At 40.0% G+C, this 22,568-nt stretch overlaps 1 protein-coding gene across 1 annotated transcript in view; it reads left to right on the top strand.

Moving 5' to 3' along the window:
* The window catches only part of LOC132397740 (exocyst complex component 1-like), a 75,355-nt gene extending 53,284 nt beyond the window's left edge, over positions 1-22,071 (top strand). The window contains exons 13-18 of the mRNA XM_059976502.1: positions 333-415; positions 1,548-1,791; positions 12,160-12,343; positions 15,423-15,622; positions 16,886-17,080; positions 21,601-22,071. Coding sequence (XP_059832485.1) covers positions 333-415; positions 1,548-1,791; positions 12,160-12,343; positions 15,423-15,622; positions 16,886-17,080; positions 21,601-21,753 — 1,059 coding nt within the window. The 3' untranslated portion in view covers positions 21,754-22,071. The remainder of the gene's footprint in view (positions 1-332; positions 416-1,547; positions 1,792-12,159; positions 12,344-15,422; positions 15,623-16,885; positions 17,081-21,600) is intronic.
* Positions 22,072-22,568: the final 497 nt, after the last annotated feature.

Here is a 22,568-nt window from a genome sequence, read left to right as displayed (position 1 = left end):
CCTCCCATGGTCCACTCTCATCAACCATCAGATTTCTTCTTCTCCAGCCCTTTACTTTTCCACCTATCACCTCCCTGCTTCTTACTTCATCCTCTCTCCCTCACCCACCTCACTTCACCTATCACCTTCCATCTTGTACTCCTGCCACTTCCCCACTTCTGTATTCTGGCTTCTTCCCTCTTGCTTTCCATTCCTGATGAACAGCCTCGGTACATCGACTGTTTATTCTCCCTCACAGATGCTGCCTGATCTGCTGAGTTCCTCCAGCGTTTGTGTGTTTAACTGATAGCAGAACAGTTTTGAAAGCTTTTAAATTAAATGATTTTTTTCAGTTGCTGGGAAGTAAAAGTGATCTTGCGGCTACAATTATCCAAGACTCTACAGAGAAAGAACAGATGCATTGGAGTACTGCAGAGTACGTAACATACTAGAACATGTCAGTTATATGCTATAAACTGACATTTTTGTTTTCCTGTACGTATATTTTTATGGCCATTTGTTATGTTGGTAACTGAATTAAGATCGAAGAATCCAACAAACATTTCAATACTTACCAACAACAAACTTATAGTAATAAAATAATCAGTTTTTGTTCCTATAGATAGACATCTTTTAAATCAAAGAATATTCTATACCAAGAAATGGTTTCCCTACTGTTGTTTTGATAACCACATTCAAAAAAAGTCTTTTCCTACAGATATCTGCTCCTAGTCCCAAAGTAAAATAAAATAAAATTCAGATGCAAGCAGTTTAGATTTTTGAGTTGAGCACTCAATATCCAGCATGTAGTATTAATTCAGATTTATTATTTATTTCACATAAGCATTTGACAATTTCAAATAGCGGATTTTTCCACTTACTTAGTTGTTGAAATTTTCATTCCACTTACAGAGAGTGTTGGATTCCTTGCTGAAAGATAGAAATATAATACCAGTTTTAAGCATCACAAATATCTTTGTCTGTAGAGAAATGCTCGATTAAGGTTTGTCTCCTTGGCTTAAAAGGACATATCTTTAAGTTCACATTAAGAAACTTGATCACAAATTCTAGCCTGTAGAGTTGCTATGTTGTAAGAGTACTCTGTTAGATCAGTTTCATTTGTTCTTTCAAGTTTAAAAGAACTGTTACCTTGGCCCCATATCATAGGCTGTATTTTATCCCAGCCAAAATCCTGTAACAAATATAAAATTATTTGGACCTTTTGTTTCATTGCAGTTTGTTAGATTTTGCTGCATTTCCTTGCATTGAATTTCAAAAACCACTTCATTTCTTGTGAAGCACATGAAGGTATCCTGAGCATGTGAATGACATCCCATAAATACAAATCCAGAGCATGTTCAAACATAAGTTACAACTCATTTCCTTAATAATTTCTGTATTACTTTAATATTAGTCTTGAAATTTGAATAAGTAACAGATTATGTCTGTTCACACTAGGTGAATTTTCCATTGCATTAATATGATATTTTCTAATCATTCACTCACTCGCTACGTGTTAAATAAGTGCAAAAAATCTGTGCCGTAATTTTTACTATACTTTTGACTAGGCAGGAAGATGCCGGAATAAGTATTAAGCGAAAAATGATGAATGAAATCTTCAGTACTCTTGAACTAGATCTGAGAAGTTTTGTAAACCTTTGTGATAAGATCAACCCATCAAACACCTTGCATTTACTGGTAATAGTGAGCCAGCGTGCACTAGCAGCTCAAGATTCTGACACTCCTTACTTTATCAAATCTACATTTGGAAATAGTCTGGTGCATGTGAAGCGCAACTTTGACAAATGCATTGTAAGTAATTGATATTTTGTTCTATATTTTTAATAAAGTTCTTATTAAATTACTTCAATAGCAATCAATAAAAAATGTAGCTCGAATTCATGTTTTTACATATCTTTACATAACGTATTTCAGATGAATTTTGTAGCATTGTTAAAATGATTTAAAGAAGATTTGAATTCATATGCTTCCTTTTTATGGACTTGGATCACATTAAAATACTCTGCAACTAATTAAGTACTATTGAAATCACTTTTGTGATGTAGGAAATATAGCAACCTCTGAAAAATAGAATGCAATCTGTTTTTGAGATGTTGAATAAAGATTAAATGTTTTCATGACACTGGAGATAAATCAAAAGCACTTCAAAATAATGTCTATTTGTTAACATATCATACAGGATCTTTGAATATTTTGCCTGAAAGGTTACCACTGTCAGTACATCTGACATTATAGCACACCTTCTCTTCTGCTCACTTCTCAGTGAAGACTGAGAAGTGTTTGTACCCTGTTGTAAAAAATTAAATATACACCAGTGGGTGACTTAAAACTTTGCTTGCTCAAGCCAAAATAGAGCAGTTTTGTTTCTGAAGAATTTGCTCAAACTCATCATCTCAGTAGAATATCATATTTGCTTTAGAGGATTGCTATCAAAGTTGAGCTTCCTGGCAGTTGATTTCAGATGCATTTGTGAAATTTATAATTATATTTATTCACTTCAGTGATTAAGCAAATGATGTCATTGCATTTAATTTAATATTTGAATTCTCATATTAAACTAAATTATTTCCTCTGCAGATATTTAACAGGTGATATTTTGAGCTTCAGAATGTAGCCCAACAAAGCAATTAAAAATATGCTTACTGTGTAACTTCCCTTTTAAGATTAGTAGTCAGCCATATGTTACTTTTGAAATATAGATCCTCTGGGGCACAAAGTGTTGACAGAACACAATCAGGAGCAGAAAGAGGTGGCCACGGAAGTCAGCGGATGCAAAGAGGGAGAGGGATCAGTAAGCCTGAGAGAAGTAGAGAGCGACTGACGAAATGCATCAGGATAAAGCAATTGAGCTGTCAGGTTGCAGTCAGGGGAAGCAGAATACTGACTGAGGGCCTTCAAGTTGAGGAGTTGAGTACAATGAATAGTTAAGTACAAGAGAAGGAGAATGGAAATGAATATTGAATGAGGAAACTGAAATGGATATTTAAGTAACACTATTCTGAGCAAAATGAGACAACAAATAGAAGAGAACAAGAAAGTTGAGAAAAGAATAATGGAAATGTTGTAAAGATGGCCAGGGAGTTGGACAGATATGATATTACTGAAGTATCAAGGTGCTACTGGGGTGAAGATTTTCCTGGAAGGTGACAACATACGAAAAAAAGTAAAATGCAACAGGAAGAGCATGCGTGTGACGAATACTGCTGGGAGTCGAAAAAGCATATGCTCCGGCTTTTTTTCTGGCTTTTAAATATGCTTAAGCATGCTCTTCATACATTTTCTGTGGAAATAGAAACAAATCAATATTCTGATGATGCGTTGCTGACCTGAAATGTTCACTGGTCACTGTTTCCACAGATGTTGCCTGATTGAGTTCTTACACCATTTCTGTTTTTGTTACAGAATTCAGCTATTAAACATTTTCGGCTGCTTTCCCCAATACACAGACCAAAGCTTGTTTTCATTTCCAGCTATAACTCTCCACCCCTAATGCTTTTACATAATAACTTCCCAGAAAGGGAAATATAAAACTGTCATACATCCATCTACCAAATCTGAGTGAATGAACCACCAACAGCCAGTCAGTGATTGGGATTCATTAGAAAAGAAGAATGCCCTTAACTCCTGGTGGAATCATCAGGTTTTTGCTCATCATGTGGCATTTCTATAGAATTCTCCAGTATTTTTTTATAACGTCAAGTTGCTAGCTCAACGCTCAACCCCGCACAGATGGAAGCATGCAAGGGAGCCGACTGGATTCGAACCCGGGACCATTCGCCCCAGAGTCCAGTGCTGATGCCACTACACCACCAGCTAGCCTAGGGATTCATTAGCAACTGGGAATTAATAAGGCAGGGCAAGCAGAGCAACCATTATTGGAGTGGACAATGTAAGAGTGGGGATTTGAGGCTTTAGCTCTTCAAGGCTTCAGCAAGAAGAAGCTTGATTGAAAGAAGTCGAAAAGCTGTAGATAGATTTTTTTCAGTTTATTTATTGTTTCCTTATTTATAATTGCGTGGTTAGAGCAGTAGGAATGCCAGGCAGTATAGTTGAATGCAAACACAAGGAAATCTGCTGATGCTGGAAATTCAAGAAATACACTCAAAATGCTGGTGGAATGCAGCAGGCCAGGCAGCATCTATAGGAGGAAGCACTGTTGACGTTTCTGGCCGAGACCCTTCATCAGTAATCTAATCGGAAGAAGTGAGGTTGGAATTGGAACAAAGTGTGGTGAAGTCGAGACGGTTGATGTCCTGTCGGCAGTTAGCAATAACGAGATCCAGAGCAGGCAGTAGACCAGAGCGGGGTATCCATGAAGAGGAGGAGGGTTGAAGATGGGAGAAGGGGTCATCGATGGGGGTGGAAGAGTCCTCGCCAAAGAAGTAGGCTCAAAGACGGAGCTGGCGGAAGAAGAGTTCAGCATCATGGCATACGCAAAACTCGCTGAGGTGTGGGCAAAGGGGGACAAAGGTGAAGCCCTTACTGAGGACAGAGCGCTCTGCCTCAGCGTTGAAGGACAGGGGGATGGTAAAGACCTGGCACAGATGAGAGCTGGGATCAGAGGGGGGAGGGAAGCTGCTGGTGTCAGTGGAAAGGGGACGGTTGGTGTGTGAGGAAGGTGGAGCCTCTGAGGGTCCAGGAGTTGATGGTGGGATCTAAGGGAGAGGGGATTGCAGAGTGGTGGTGGGGGAAGGGGAGACAGGAGACACAATCGCAGCATGTGAAGACTCGGCCCGGAGTTCAAGGCTGGAGTCGCAGCTGGAGGCTGAGCAATGGCTTTGCAGGTGTCCATGGTCATTGGTAGGGCCACTGAGATCGACAGCGGGGGCTGATCCATGGTCGTTGGAATGTGCGTTGATGGTGCTGGAGTCCGGATTTTGAATATGCCCTGGGTTGCTGTGGCAGCCGAGATCGACGGCCAGGGCTGCGATCTGAAGTTCATGCCTGCTAGTGGCAGAGCCAGCAGGCTCTGGGGTCTGCAGATGGAAGATCTTGCAATCCTTGCAGGACATAACAAAGTCAAAGAAACGGCGATTGCACACGTGGATCCAACGGAGGATGAAATAACATACAGGTACATTACAAGCAGAGAAGAAAATGTCCCAGAGGCATGGAAGGGATTGTGATAGGGACACCAGGTACCTCCTCGTGGTGGACAGCGTCGCCCTCCGAGCTCGACAGGAGAAACAACAGGAGGCAGAGTCAATTAAATATGAGTACCTGGGATCTTCAGAAGGTCCAAATTGAGAAGCTCGAAAATGGATCCTGAAGCCAACTGGAGTTGGTTGGCAGCGGAGACACGTTCCAAGGAAGTATATATAGCTGTAATAGTGGGTCTGGGTCAAAATATGATCGAAAAGTTGAAGGGCCGAAGAAATTATAGATGGGGAGCAGCGAGAGAGGATTTCACTGAGCTCCCGTCGAAGAGAAGATTTAAACTTCTTCAGTGTAGGCATCACTGGCAGAGGCTTCACAGTAGTGAATTTTAAAACGCGACTACGAGAAAATCCGCAGATGTTGGAAATTCAAGCAACACACACAAAATGCTGGTGGAACGCAGCAGGCTAGGCAGCATCTATAGGAAGAAGCACTGTTGACTTTTCGGGGCGAGACCCTTCGACAGGTTCTGACGAGCAGTCTTGGCCCAAAACGTTTACAGTGCTTCTTCCTATAGATGCTGCCTGGCCTGCTGCATTCCACCAGGATAGTTAAATACTTCTCTTGTAGGTTGTAGGAAGGCAAGTCCCTGACAACTTCACCTGCAAGAAGTGCATCCAGATGCAGCTTCTTACACTCCATGTTAAGGAGTTGGAACTGGAACAGAATGAACTCCAAATGATTTAAGAGGCTGAGGGGGTGATAGACAGGACATATAGAAAGGTTGTTACACCCAAGGAGCAGGACACAGGAAACTAGGTGACAAGCAGGTAGGGGAAAGGGGTTAAGTAGCCATTGCAAAGTATCCCTAAGGCCGTCTCCCTCAACACCAAGTATAATGTGCTGTACTATACTATTCTATTCTAAAAAATACCACTTTGGATTATGTTGGGGATGGCCTAGTAAAGGAAAGTCACAGCAGTCAGGTCTCTGGCACTAAATCTGGCTCTGTGGATCAGAAGTGAAGGGGGAAGAAGAAGTGAACTGTGGTGATATGGGATTCATTTGTTAGGGGAACAGTAAAGAGGTTCTGTGTACAAGAATGAGCTTTCTAAATGGTATGTTACCTTCTGAGTGCCAGAATCCAGGACATCGCAGATCAAGTTCTCACCATTCTTAAATGGGAGGGTGAGCAGCCAGCAGTTGTGGTCCAATGGCATAGGTAGAAAGAGGAATAGGGTTCTACAAAGTGAGTTCATAGTTATGGTGCTAAGTTAAAAGACAGGGCCTCCAGGATTGTGATCTTGGGATTCCTACCCATCCCATGTGCTAGTGAGGCTAGAAATAGAAAGATGACCATACAGTTTAACACATTGCTAAGGAGTTAATGTATGAGGGAGGCTTTCAGATGTTTGGGTCATTTGGCTCTCTTCCGGGGAAGGAGGGACCTGTACAGAGGAGTTGGTTTGAATCTAAACTGGAAAAGGACTAATATCTGACGGTTTGTGAGTACTGCACGAGGTGCTTAAACTGGAGTTGCAGCAGAATGGGAACCAGGATGCTGGACAGATTGTAGAAAGGTTGTAGCAACAGATGTTGTTAAGACCTCAGACAAAGTCAGGAAGCAAAAGGTTAAGCATGGTGGGACTAATGTTCTGAGTCGCATATATTTCAATGCAAGAAGTACTGTAGGAAAGCCAGATGAGCTCAGTGCAGGGATCAACACACAGAATTATGATATTGTAGCCATCGGTGACATTTGGTTGCAGGAGGAGCAGGACTGGCAGCTCAGTATTCCAGGGTTGTTATTTTTGATGTGATGGAGCATAAGAGACTATAGGGAACAGGTGGTGTTACTAGTCAGGGAAAATGTCACGGCAATGCTCAGTCAAGACAGACTGGATAACTTGTCTGGTGAGGTCTTATGGATGGAACTGAAGAATAAAGAAGGCATGACCATGTTAATGCAACTATATTACAGACCACCCAGCAGTCCATAGGATTTAGAGGAACAGATTTGTGGAGAGATAACAGTCTGTTGTAAGAAACATAAGGTTTTGATAGTAAGTGATTTATTTTCCACATATTGACTGGAACTTCTGTATGTAGAAGAACTAGACAGAGTTCACCAAATATGTTCAGAAAGTTTCCTTCATCGGTATATAGAAGTCCCAACTAGAGAGTGTGTGCAACACTTGATCTATTAGGGAATGAGACTGGGCAGGTGACAGAAGTTTGTGTAGGCACTGAGGAATGCAATAGAACAAAGGGGTCTGGGAATACAGTTCCATAATTCATTGAAAGTGGTGTCACATGTAGAATAGGTCGTGAAGAAAGCTTTTTTCCACATCAACCTTCTTAGATCAAAATACTGATTACAGGAGTTGGGATGTAATGTTGAAGTTGTGTCAGATGTTAGTAGAGCCTAATTTGGAGCATTGTGTGCAGGTTTGATCACCTACTTACAGAAAAATGTAAATAAAATTGAAAAAATACAGAGAAAATTTACAAGAATGTTGCTGGGACTAGAGGATCTGAGTTATAAGGAAATATTGAATTGGTTAGAACTTTATTCCCTAGAATGTAGAGAATTGACGGGAGATTTGATAGAGGTATAAGGTGTATAGGTAGGATGAATGAAAGCAGGCTTTTTTCCACTGAGGTTGAGTGAGGCTACGACTAGAGGTCATGGGTTAAGGATGAAAGTTGAGAAGTTTAAGGGGAACATGATGGAAAACTTCTTCACTCAGAGTGGTGATAGTGTGGAGCGATCTTCGGGCACAAGTGGTGGATACTCTTACAATTTCAATATTCAAGAGAAGTTTGGATGGGTACGTGGATGGGAAGGGTATGGGGGATTAAGGTCCAGGTGCAGATCAATGAGACTGGGCAGTTTAAATGGTTTGACATAAACTAGATGGGCTGAAAGACCTGTTTCTGAGCTGTCATTTTTTTAATGTCTATGATTATTAGACTTTTCTATAGACAATAGAAATAGCAGAAACAAAGTGTGTACTGCAATGAGTAATGACGGTCAGCAATCTCATATACTATTCACTTAATTCCCATTTCACAACCCTGATCCTTAGTCTCTCACTGTTTTTATTCCTTTAAACATTTGAGCATCCTGCAGCTTTTTGAGCAGGCCTACCTATATTTTCCATTTATAATAGTTCTAATGAAGGAGTAGTGAGCCATCTCCTTGAATCACTACAGTTATTCTAGTGAAGGTACTTATGTTTTCTGTAAGTTCAAGGGTTTAGAGTCAATAGTAATAAATAGTGTGCAGTTTGGAGAGGAACTAAGAATGTTGACTTCCTATGGACATGTTGCCCTTGTTCTTGGGAGATTGCAGGTTTGGAAGGTGCTGTTTGAGGAGGCTTGGCAAGCAAGTGCAATGCATTTTGTAAATGATGTTAGCATTATTATAAACATAAGAGATTCTGCAGGTGCTGCAAACCCACAACAACACACACAAAATGCAGGAGGAACTCAACAGGTCAGTCTGCATCTATGGAAATGAAAATACAGTTGACATTTCAGGCTTAGACCCTTCATTGGGACTGGAAAGGAAGGGGGAAGAAACCAGGATGAAAAAGGTGGGAGGAGGCTGTAATGTATGGATCTATTTCTTTTAGAGCAATGACTCCCTTTAGCACTACGTATGGACTGATAATTTACCTATGCACATTGATCTGTTGTTTACGCATGCGCAGTGATCTCTCGCTCTCTCTCGTGAATTCACCATTTAAAGCCACTTCCAACTTGCGTGCTCTTATTTAATTGATATGTAGTTTCACAGAAACTACAAAGTGACGACGAGTACAAACCTGAATGTCAGAGAATATCACCAACTGCACCAACATTTACGGGACAATTACAGGACCAGACAGCAAGAGAAGAGTAAAACAGTACGGAGAAGGACTTCATGGATACTAACAAAGGGATGCATGAGTAACTGCATAGTACACAGTGAAAGATGCACAACTAACAAAGTTAAAGTCAAAATAAGTAATGGCTTTAGTCGGGAAAGTTGATGAATCTGATAGTACTAATGAAGGCTGGGAGACGTATACAGAGAGGATTGAACTGTATTGTAATTTAAACCACATGGATGAGGAAAAGAAAGTACGCACGCTTCTTAGCTTAATGGGTGCTAAAACGTACAGGCTGTCTCACAACCTAGTAACTCCTGAAAAGCCAGCAAGTAAGACATTCGACAAAATTGTTGCTATTTTACAAAATCACTTGAGCCCTAAACCACTGGTAATAGCTGAGAGATTTAGATTTCACAAAAGAAACCAATCAAAGGATTAAAACATTTCTGAATACATTGCAGTACTGCGCAAACTTTCCCAATACTGTAACTTTAGAGATGGACTCTCTAATGCTTGTCTGTGACATACATAGTCAAAACATTCATAAGAGGCTACTGTCAGAAGGAGACCTAACCTTAGAACAGGCATTGACCATTGCAAAATCATTAGACAGAAAAAGATGGTGCAAAAAAACAAAAATGCTATCATTGTGGCAAGTTGTCCCATGATGCAAATGACTTGGTTCAAGGAAAAAGTCTGCAGAAAGTGTCACAAAGAAAGTCACATAGAGATAAAAAAGTCAGATTAAAAACACCACACCCAGTGAAAAAATTTCAAACACAAAACTAAGCAAGTGCATTAAGTGACCAGATGTGGAACAGAATCAGACAACACAGTGCCAGACAAAGGGAAGCTGACGTGCCTAGAACTGCATAGTATTACTGAATCAGATCACAAATTCGTATGGATCACAAAATATGTCAAAATGAAAATAGAGCTACATTTAGGGTAAGTTTTGTCTATAATTTCAGAGGCTGATTACAACAGACTGTTTTTTTAAGCTACCATTAGAGAAGGCCTCAGTGATGCTGAAGACCTACACAGATGAAAAAATGTTTCCCAAAGGCAAACTGAAAGTAAATGTGATATATGGAGGCCAAACACAACAGTCTGAGCTTTGTGTTGAAAAGTGGACGTGAATGGTTAAGAAGAATCCATCAAGGCTGGCACTCAATGAAAGCTCTCAATGTGTCATCAAAAGGCAACTGCAGCCAGAGATTGTCACAACTGCTTAACTCTAATGAGAAGGTGTCATATCATCTGCATGAAGGACACCTGGGTACATTCAATGTGAAGAATCTCACCTGGAGTTAAGTGTGGTGGCTGGGAATAGATAGACAGATGGAAGACATGATCAAAAACTCTTTGGGATGCCAAAAAATTCAAAATGCACCCCCACAGGCATCATTACACCTGTTGGAGAGGGCGTCTCCCCCTGGCAAAGAGTACATATTGGCTTTGCTGGGCCATTCATGGACTACATGTTTCTGATTTCTGTGGATGCTAATTCAAAGTAGCCAGAGGTCATACCAATAAGGAGAACCACATCAGGAAAGGCTGTTTCTGCTCTGAGGACTATCTTCACCAGAAATAGTGTACTAGAACAAACTAACCACAATACACATCAGAAGAATTTAGATTATTCATGAAGAAAGTAGGCATCAAACATATCAAATCAGCTCTGCACCACCCAGTAATGAATGGGTTAGTTGAAAGGTTTACCCAACCCTTCAAGAAGTCCATTAAAGCTATGGACAAGGAGGTAATTTCTCTACAGCACAAGGTGGACAATTTCCTTTTGTGTATCGGAGCTCTGTTATGTGACAACAAATCAAATACCTGCAATTCTGTTCATGAGAAGGAACCTGAGATCTTGCATAAATCTCCTGAAACCAGATCTACAGTGGGAAGTGCAGAATAAACATTTCAACCAGTTGCCAAGTCAATCAGCAAGGAGATTCGAGATTGAATAAGAAGTCCTAGCACATGATTACCGAGAAGATAAATGGACAACCGGTAGGATAGCTACAAGAACTGGACCATTGATGTACACAGTGGATGTTGAAGATCATACATGGAAATGACATGTGGACCAGATACTGAATACTCAGCTGACAAACACACCTGAATTAAAAACATCCAACAAGAAGGACACATTACTGCCATCAAACTTGCCTCTCAGTGATGATCATGTCACTAACAGCAATGTCACTCTGGCAACTGAGAACTTTGTCTTTGACAAGCCACCTGGCAAACCTGATGCCACTCCACAGGTCCAGAAGTGCTACCCTGAAAGAAACAGAGCCCCACCACCTAAAAGACTAAATCTTTAGTATAGTGAAGTTAGTTATGGACCGTTATTTTGGAAGCATGTTATTTGAATATAGTTTGTGAAAGGGAAATTGAATGTTTGTACAGTTACAGTTTTGTTACATTAAACTAAAGGGGGAGGAAGTGCAATGTATGCATCTATTTGTTTTAGAGCAGTAACCCCCTTTAGCACTATGTATGCACTAATAACTTAACTACGTGCATTGATCTGTATCCTATACATGCGTAATGACCTCTTTCTCTCTCTCCCACACTGCAATGTTAATACCTCCCACGTGCGTATTTTTGTTCAATTGATATGTAGTTGCACAGACACAACGGGGGGCGAAGGAAGACAAAGTAAAATGTGATAGGTGAAGCCTGGTGGGTAGGAAAGATAAAGGTTGGAGAAGTAGGAATCTGATAGGAGGGGAGAAAGAGAAGGAGGGACACCAGGGGGAGGGGATGGGCAGGGGAGGAGAAGAGGTAAGGGTCCAGAGTAGGGAATAGAAGAAGAGGGAATGGGGAGGGAAAAGGAAAAAAAAACAAAAGGTGAAATTGATTGATAGAAATAGAGACAAGTTGAAAGGCCATTGGATAAGTACTTGGATAATGGGGGAACTTGCAGGACTGTTAGAAGAGGTAGACATGGAGTAGTTCAGGATTGAATTACCTTTTATGCTGGAAGTAGTCTGATTCAGACAAACTGTAAATTCAATGGATTTAAATAATAGATATGCATTGCAACAATACAATATGTTCCTATGATAAGTGTGCATATTGGAAAGGTAATCTTTGAGAAAGTAATGCAATATTTTACTTTGAGTAATTTTTAAACTCTCCTAGTTATATTTATTGTTTTATTTTAATACAGTCTGGTTTGTGCAAGCAAATAGAAGAAGCTAAGGTTCCAAAGAAGACCAAGATTGGTATTCTGCCATTTGTTACTGGATTTGAGGAATTCTTAACTGTTGCTGAAACCATCTTTAAGAATGCTGAGCGAAGAGGCGATTTGGACAAAGCTTACCATAAGTTAATTGCAGCAGTCTTCACCAGCAGTAAGTAAATATTTCTGAAGAAGAGGCATATGTGTAAAAGCAGACATACTTCAAACTTGAAATGCCTTCCCATTTAAGGCTCTTAGATTATGCTCAGTGCAAGATCACCCAATCCATTAGATTGATTTGCTCATCTAAATGTAGTTTATGTGGATCAATTGTGGGTTATGTTCCTGCCAGGCTAATATAAGTTTTTACTGAGTAACACTGATGCTAAAAAGAGAATGCAGTTCTACATATTGGCTCCTCCTCACCGCAGTACTCTGACCACTCACCCACTAGAAGAACTTTACAGTGGCTAACTATTCTAACAGTCAACATGTGGGAGGAACCCAGAGTACCAGGGAATACCTGATCACAGAGAAGACATGCAAATTCAAGGCAGACAGCATTGGAGGTCAAGAGGTGTGAGACCATAGCTATATTAATTGCATCACTATGCCATTGTGATTTATCTAATTCAGGGATAGAGTTCTTGGTTATAAATCTTTATTAGAAAAACAAATTATTTTTAAAATCAGATCTTAAAATTTATTCGATATTTCTAAATTTTGCCTGTTCTGTCCTCAGTAAAGGCCTTGCCATTGTCCCCGTTCACCCGCACCTCAGTGAGTTCTGAGCACGCCATGACATCAAGCTCCTTCCATCAGTTCAATCTCTGAGCCCATTTTTTCAGAAAGAATTCCTCAACCCACACTGATGACCCCTTCTCCCATCTTCAATGCACCTCCTCTATTTGAACAGTGGTTCTCTGCTTGATTTGAAGCTTTTTATCTCAAATTGCCAATGAGACATCAGCTGACTTGAATCCAGCACACCTCTCCCCCCTTGAGTATCACCCTCTCTGAATGCATGCCTTCCACTCCCTCTGCATCAAGCCCAAATCTACTATCAAATCACTGTCAAAAGTGGTGCTGTTCAGTATGGTGCACTGACTTCTACCTTGCTGAGGCCAAGTAGCAACTCTCTGACACCTTTTCATATCTACCCCTTGAAGAGGACCCCACTCTGGACCATCAGAAAACTGTCTCAGGCACCATCACTAACCTCATCAACTCTGAAGAATTCCATGCACTGTCACCGTACCAATAATTCCCCAACCCTGCATTTCTTGTTTCCACCTCCTACCCAAGGTCACAAGCCTGACTGTCCAGATCAGCCTACTGTGTCTGCCTGCTCCTGCCCCACTAAACCCATGTTCTCATACTTTTAATTCCATTCTATTCCTCTTGGTCCAGTCCCTTCCCACCTACATCTCCGACACTTCTCATGGGCTTGATCTCCTCAGTAACTTAGAATTCCTTGGCCCTGACCACCTCATTTGCACCATGGATGTTCAGTCCTTATACGCTTCTATCCCCTATCAAGAAGGCCTCAAAGCTGTCTGCTTCTTTCTTAACAAAAAAACCAACCAATTCCCTTCAATCACCACTGCCACCCTCTGTTTGACAGAACTGTTCCTTATCCTCAACAGTTTTTCCTTTGGCTCCTCCCACTTTCTTCAGACCTGAGGGGTAGCCATGGTTACCCGCATGGGCCCCAGCTATGTCTGCTTCTTCGTTAGCTACGTAGGACAGTCCATTTTCGAAGCCTTCCCCAGTAAGACTCCCCAACTCTTACTTCACTATATTGGCAACTGCATTGATGCTGTTTCATGAGCCTACGCTGATCTCTTCAATTTCATCAACTTTGCCCCCAATTTCTACCTTGCTCTTAAATTCACTTAGTCTACTCCTGACTCCTCCCTCCCTTTTCTCAAATCTTTTTGTCTCAATCTTTGGAGACAAACTGTTGACTAACATCTTTTATAAACCTACTAATTCCCACAGATATCTTGACTATACCTCTGCTCACCATATCTTCTCTTAAAAATGCTATTACCTTTTCTCAGCCTCTGCTGCATCTGTTCCTAGGACGCTTCTTTCTTTTGCAGGACATCAGAGTTGGCCTCCTCCTTCAAGGAATGGGGTTTTCCTTCCTCCACTATTGATGCTGCCCTCACACTCATTTTCTCTATTTCCCTGACATCCATGGTCACCCCATCTTCCTTTCACCTTAACAATGGTAGAGTTCCTCTTGTCCTTATCTACCACCCCACAAACTTCTGCATCCAACTCATTATCCTTCACAACTTCTGCTATCTCCAAAGGGATCCTACCACTAAACATCCTTATCTCCCCCCTCCTCTGCTTACCCCAAGGATCGCTCCCTCTGATTCCTTTGTCCATTCGTCCTTTCCAACTAATCACCCTCCCATTACTTATCGCTTCAAGCGGCCTATGTGCTACACCTGCCCATTCACCTCCTTCCTCACCTCCATTCAGGGCCCAAAACAGTTCTTCCAGTGGAGGGAACACTTAACCTGCAAATCTGCTGGAGTCGTCTATTGTGTACGTTACTCCTGATGTGGCCTCCTCTACATTGGTGAGACCCGCCATAAATAGGGGGAACTGCTGCATCAAGCACCTCTGCTCCATCTGCCAAAAGCAGAACTTCGTGGTGGCCAAATATTTTTATTCCCATTCCCATTCCAACATATTAATCCATGCCCTCCTTTTGTGCCATGTTGAGGCCATACTTTCTACCCCCGCCCCTCTTCTTCTATTCCCCACTCTGGCTTTTTACCTCTTCTTATCTGCCTATTACTTCCAATTGGCCCACCTCCTTTCCTTTTCTCCTATGGTCCACTCTCCTCTCCTGTCAGAATCCATCTTCTCCAAACCTTTACCTTTCCCATCCACCTGGCTTTACCTTTCACCTTCCAGCTAGCCTCCTGCCCCTCCCACTTCCTTTTTATTCTGGGGTCTTAGCAATTCCTTTTCAGTCCTTGGCCCAAAACATCGACTGTTTATTTATTTCCATGGATGCTGTCTGACCAGCTGAGTTCCTCCAGTACTTTATGTGTGTTGCATTGGATTTCTAGCATCTGTAGATTTCATGTTTAAATTATGCACTTGCCCATTAAAACATTTTTACACATTAGAATAAGATTTTTTTGCACAGTTCAATTTAAGTTCTTCATACGTGTTCAGAATTTTACTGAAATAAATAACCTTAATATTTTTGTTTATATTTCAAGTTAAAAACATTGCCTTAATGAATTTGAAGATTCCTCCAGATGTTGTTATAATGGAGAACTTTCACCAAATCTACTGCTTCCTCTCCGAAATGAAAATCAGCAGTCTTGAAGATAGGAAAAAGGAAGCCTACCAACAATACTCGGAACATCTTAACCTCTATGTTACTAAATATCTGGGACAGCCATTGGAGAAACTAAATGTCTGTATCTTAATTGTATCTTTCAAAGTGAAAAGTAATCATGATTTTGCTTGTTTTAATTCCTTTGTTAGTTGCATACCATGAGATCAAAGTTCAAGTCTGATCCCGATGTTGGAAATGTTTCACAGAAGATCTGGCACCCGCAGGCTATTTTCAACAGTTAACCCATTCAAGAAATTCTTGGGTTTTTCAAAAAAATACCTTGTTTTACAGCTCTAGAATGGCAGAGTTAAATATGCAAATCATTCCGGATATTAAATAAGTAGATTTTACTTAAATTAAATTATGCTATTAAATTATGCTATTTTAATACCTCCACATACGCTGCTTAGTGATATGAAAGTACTGGAATGAGAATTAATAGATGTGTTTTCTGAGTAGTACATGCACAAATGCTTCTGCAGCCTTCAATTTTTCCCCAGTATCAGATTACCTGTCCAAGCAGCAGCAGAGAAGCTGTTGCATTTGGCATTTTACTTCATGACTCCATATCCTGAGACTAGGAGAATTAAAATCCTAAAATCAGGTTGGCATATTGCAATCATCTATTTTATACAGATCTGCTAAACGTCATATTGTGATGAGATGGATGTACTCCATGGCCAATATAATGTAAGGAAATGCCAGCTACTCATGCACAAGGATTGGAGATTAGTATTTCTATAAAACTTGTCCTTGATGTGGTTGACAAGGTTTTCATTCTTGGAAGATTTGCAAACTGTGCTAAATTTTGAAGGTGTTGAAGGAATGTATGCAGAGAGCAAGGGTAAATTGTCTGAAACTGCTGAAGTAATAGAACAGCAGTAAGACAGTAAATCCATAGAACCTATTAATCTTTTTTTATCTTAACTCATTTAGAACCCTTGTTTATTTCTATCCCTTGACACATTTCCTGGCAAAATCTATTTATCTTGGACTTGAAACTTATAATTTGAATCATAGAATGCCCATCATAGAATTTAGTTCTGTTGGATTACATCATGTAACAAAACAGATTGACTGCATCCAGAGCAAATTAAGTTCCCCTAATTGTGTTGAATACAGGATAGATGATGCTTTTTACTCTTCAGCCTCTAGGCTCAGAGATAAATGTTAGCATGACCACAACTCTATGCCCAATATAAAATCTAAAATTTGATCAACGTAAGTGTTTTAAAAACTTGCTGTAAAATTTGTTAAATTCTGCAGTGTGCAGTGTTGAGTATTTTGATATTTAGAACTTCTATTGATCATACATTTGATATGGATGTTTTTAATTTGCAGATCTTCTTTGATGGGGTCAAGACTCGTATTGCACAGGGAGTCAAAGAGGATGAAATAAGCTATCAATTATTATATAGCAAACAAGAATTAAGAAAGGTAATAGAAAAATATCCAGGAAAAGAGGTGAAGAAGGCTCTGGAAATACTCTACAAAAAAGTTCTAAAGCATCTGAGTGAAGAAGGAAACCTGTTACAGGTATTTCGAATTAATAGGTACCCCTCTGTAATTCAAAATTGAAACCCTGTACAAGAATCAAGTAATGCATTTAATTAGGTAACTATTATGTCTTTTAGGATAGGATTTATGGAAGTGCTATTACACACAACTTAATTTTTCACATTGAATTGTTCTCTGTCTAGTTGTTGCAACATTCTGGATATCATAGATTTTTAGTGCAATAAGAAAATAAGTGGAGTAAGTCAAGCCAGCAGATCAAGTGGAGATGAGAATTTAACAAAAAATCCATGCAGTTCTTTAAAAACTCTGTTTGATCTTAGAGATCACAAAGTAGTTAGCTTGTGTAAGAAAAGATAATTACTAACAGTATTTATAAGCGTGTCCCGTGGAGCATGAGTGCATATACGAATAGAAGAATTAATGAGCATGAAAATACTGGAAATATTGTGGTAAATGCAGCAAAGAAAAGTGATCCTTTTTTAATCAGAAAGGACCGTTCTTATGGAATGAAAACTTTGAACTGCTTGCATAGATTAGCACGTATGTGACCATAACTTTACAAGTGCATTGAATTCTATCAGCAAATAATATGGTTTAATTGCTGAATTTAATGTTCATTCCTACAATTGCAACATCAAACGTGATAAATCAAAGGATCCACATGAAGCTTTGACACAAAGAATATTGGCACCTTTTATACATAATAATTTATGTATAGGGAGTCAGATTCTGCAAAAGTGTAATAATAAGAGTTGTTGTGGTGGGAGATTTTAATTTCCTAAATATTGATTGGCATCTCCCTAGAGTGAGAGGTTTGGATGGGGTGGAGTTTGTTAGGTGTGCTCAGGAAGGTTTCTTGACACAATATGTAGATCAGCCTACAAGAGGAGAGGCTGTACTTGATCTGGTATTGCAAAATAAACCTGGTCAGGTGTCATGTCTCTCAGTGGGAGAGCATTTTGGAGATAGTGATCAGAATGCTATCTCCTTTACCATAACATTGGAGGGGGATAGGAACAGACAAGTTAGGGAAATGTTTAATTGGAGAAAGGGGAAATATGATGCTATCAGGCAGGAACTTGGAAGCATAAGTTGGAAACAGATGTTCTTTGGAAACATACAAAAGAAATGTGGCAAATGTTCAAGGCATATTTGCGTGAGGTTCTGCATAGGTACATTCCAATGAGAGGGAAAGGATGCTAGGGTACAGGAACAGTGGTGTACAAAGGTTATTGTAAATCTAGTCAAGAAGAAAAGAAGAGCTTACGAAAGGTTCAAAAAACTAGGTAATGATAGAGATCTAGAAAATTATAAGGCTAGCAGGAAGGAGCTTAAGAATGAAATTAGGAGAGCCAGAAGGGGCCATGAGAAGGCCTTGGCAGGCAGGATTAAAGAAAAACCCAAAGCATTCTACAAGTATGTGAAGAGTAAGAGGATAAGACGTGAGAGTATAGAACCAATCAAGTGTGACAGTAGAAAAGTGTGTATGGAACTGGAGGAGATAGCAGAGGTATTTAGTGAATATTTTGCTTCAGTATTCACTGTGGAAAAGGATCTTAGCGATTGCAGGGATAACTGGCAGTATACTGAAAAGCTTGAGCTTATAGGCATTACAGAAGAAGATGTGTTGGAGCTATTGGAAAGCATCAAGTTGGATAAGTCACCGGAACCAGATGGGATGTACCCCAGGCTACTGTGGGAAGCGAGGGAGGAGATTGCTGAGTCTCTGGCAATGATCTTTGCATCATCAATAAGGATGGAAGAGGTTCCAGAGGATTGGAAGGGCATGGATGTTGTTCTCTTATTATTCAAGAAAAGGAGTAGAGATAGCCCAGGAATTTATAGGCCAGTGAGTCTTACTTAAGAGATTGGTAAGTTGATGGAGAAGATCTTGAGAAGCATAATATGATTAGGAATAGTCAGCATGGCTTTGTCAAAGGCAGGTTGTGCCTTATGAGCCTGATTGAATTTTCTGAGGATGTGACTAAACACATTGACAAAGTTAGAGCTGTGGATGTAGTGTATATGGATTTCAGCAAGGCATTTGATAAAGTACCCCATGCAAGGCTTATTGAGAAAGTAAGGAGGCAAGGGATCCAAGGGGACATTGCTTTGTGGATCCAGAATTGGCTTGCCCACAGAAGGCAGAGAGTGACTGTAGATAGGTCATATTCTGCATTGAGGTCGGTGACCAGTGGTGTGCCTCAGGGATCTGTTCTGAGACCCCTGCTCTTCGTGATTTTTATAAGTGACCTGGATGAAGAAGTGGAGGGATGGGTTAGTAAATTTGCTGATGACACAAAGGTTGTGGGTGTTGTGGATAGAGTGGAGGGCTGTCAGAGGTTGTAACAGGACATTGATAGGATGCAAAACTGGGCTGTGAAATGGCAGATGGGCTTCAACCCAGAGAAGTGTGTGGTGGTTCATTTTGGTAGGTTATATATAATGGCAGAATATAGCACTAATGGTAAGACTCTTGGCAGTGTGGAGGATCAGAGGGATCTTGGGGTCTGAGTCCATAGGACACTTAAAGCTGCTGCGCAGGTTGACTCTGTGGTTAAGAAGGCATGCAGTGCATTGGTCTACATCAGCTATAGGATTGAGTTTAAGAGCTGAGAGGTAATGTTGCAGCTATATAGGACCCTGGTCATATCCCACTTGGAGTTCTAAGCTCAGTTCTGGTCGCCTTACTACAGGAAGGACGTGGAAACCATAGAAAGAGTGCAGAGGAGATTTACAAAGATGTTGCCGAGATTGGGGAGCATGCCTTATGAGAATAGGTTGAGTGAACTCAGCCTTTTCTCCTTGGAGCGACGGAGGATGAGGGGTGACCTGATAGAGGTGTTCAAGATAATGAGAGGCATTGATCATGTGGATAGTCAGAGGCTTTTTCCCAGGCTGAAATGGCTAGCATGAGCGGTAATAGTTTTAAGGTGCTTGGAAGTAGGTACAGAAGAGACGTCAGGGGTAATTTTTTTACGCAGAGAGTGGTGAGTGCATGGAATGGACTGCCAGCGGTGGTGGTGGAGGCGGAAATGATAGGGTCTTTTAAGAGGCTTCTGGATAGATACATGGAGCTTGGTAAAATAGCGGGCTGTGGGTAAGCCTAGGTAGTTCTAAAGTAAGGACATGTTCAGTACAGCTTTGTGGGCTGAAGAACCTGTATTGTGCTGTAGGTTTTCTATGTTTCTATAATTTATTGTTAAAAGTTAGTAAAGCACATTTTTGCAGAGCACATGAATAGCTTAATCAGTGGCACATAAATGAAAGATGTACATTTGAAATTACAAATGCGCTGTTGTAATGCAGCTACACAAGAAGATACATACTGACACAATACAAGTCTGAGCTAACTAAATTGTTTATGGGAAGATTACTAAGAATTTTTTTTAGAAATCCATCTGTATTTTTGATGTGTTCTTAAACTGTGTCTCTGTGTGTACAATGAATTGAACATACAAGTATTCAAGTCCCAAGCCCGATTAACCACAGAAGCTGTACATTTAAGGTGACTCCAAACAGAAGGATCAGTTTGACACGTTTATCTCTAATGACAGGTGGTACACAGTAGCTAGTGCATCATCTTGTTGTCAAAGGTAGGCATTTAAGACTGGCTCTAAATCTTTATTCACACTCAAGTATTACTGTGCAAAATCAGTTAAGAATTTACATCAGTGTAGTGTATCGATGTGCTTAGTACTGTCTATGCATGAAAAGGACAAGTGCAGAAAACTGCAAAACAAACCTGAATGCTGTGCCATGTGGATACACTAGCTGCCTGTGGTGATTGATTTTCAGTTCTGCTAACATTACTTACTACTGATAAATTTTATTTTTTATTTTAATTTGATTAAATAGCCTATTTTAGACAAGAAGATAAGGGTGAAGATTTATATGTGTAAAAATCGAATAAGTGGTGTCAATACTGAGGGAGAAGTTATGCTTTAGGAACTTTCATGAGTCTGAATGCAAATTAATTTTGCTAACGTTTGGAGAAGTGTTCAAACAAACGTAATTTATAGAAACTGCCAATCAATATTTTTGTTTAATTTTGTAGGAATTGAGTTTTAAAGTAGAAAAAAGGGCAAAAACTTAATTTGCACTTAGAATTCAAGAATCCTGTGCATGTTCAGTCAATTTAAGGTGCAAGGTCATTGTATAAGTTAACACTATTAAACACAAACTCCAGGTATTCTGTATTCTTTTTACTTTTTCCATAATATAGAAACATATAAATACAGATATTTATGAATAGCAACCAAAGGCCACCTTATATCTACAAAGAAATTAGCATAATTAAACTTAGATCAACACATACAAAATGCTGGAAGAACTCAACAGGTCAGGCATCATCTATGGAAAAGAGTTATCAGTCCACATTTCATGTCATGGTCCAAAATATCGACTGTTTACTCTTTTCTGTAGATGCTACCTGGCCTGCTGAGTTCCCTCCAGCATTTTGTGTGTGTTGCTTGGATTTTCAGCACTTGCAGATTTTCTCAGACTTATGATACTTAAATTTATAATTGATGTTGCAGGTGGTGTGGGGCACAATGCAAGGAGAATTCGTTCATCAGTACAAGCAGTTTGAAGAAATGATTGTTCAATGCTACCCTGGCTCTGGCATTACTATGAACTTTAGTATTGAGGACATACTGCAGTATTTTTTAGATATAACAAAATCAAACTGACTGCAAGCTGATTAATATTTAAATGTCTGCTCAACTGTTTATTTCTTCAATTCTCAGAGTTGTTATCTTTCCTCTTACATGTCCAGTTATTCAACAGTTTAAAATTAAGCCTATACTTGATGTTAAAGTTTTACATCTCTAAAGCAGAATAACATGCTATTTTGATTATTTTAACAATTTTATATTATATTTTTTGTTATGACCTTATATTCAACCTTTGCAAACCTGGATAGTTTTGTAATAAGTTTTGTAATAACGTAACTCTGAATTTACTGATGTGTGCCCAAAATTGCTCTTTAAGTATTTTACTTGAGACAATAAACCGTTTAAAGTCAGTGTAAGTTGCTTCAGTACAATGTGTAACTTTGAGAACATGTGCCATTGTTCCACATCACTCCAGAAACTAACAGGTACTTAACTTTGCCAGGTTTTTGATGCTTCTAGAAGTTTCTTGATTTTTTTTTAGCATGTTTGCTGCAGACATTCAGCCATTCTTGTCAGAATTGGTCTCCTTTCAGATTAACCAGGTCACAATATGAACGTTCCTGATTCGACCCTTTTTTTTTTACGGGGCCAAGTGGCTAGCTCAATGCTCAACCTGGCACAGATGGAAAGCGTGCTCGGGTGCCCGACTTGGATTCAAACTCAAAAACCTTCGTTCCAAAGTCCGGTGCTGATGCCATTGCGCCACCAGCCGGCCAGTTTCTTGATGATACACTAATGCTAATGCTTTCCATAGAGGCTGATGCACCTAGGAGAAGGCTAGGCCTCAGTATGCAACACATAATCTAGCCAAATGCGGTGAAATTTGCCAG

This window comes from Hypanus sabinus, chromosome 8 (genome assembly GCF_030144855.1).
Source record: "Hypanus sabinus isolate sHypSab1 chromosome 8, sHypSab1.hap1, whole genome shotgun sequence".
NCBI classification, from domain to species: domain Eukaryota; kingdom Metazoa; phylum Chordata; class Chondrichthyes; order Myliobatiformes; family Dasyatidae; genus Hypanus; species Hypanus sabinus.
Note: the sequence above shows the minus strand (reverse complement) of the source record. Positions and strands in the feature narration are given on the sequence as shown.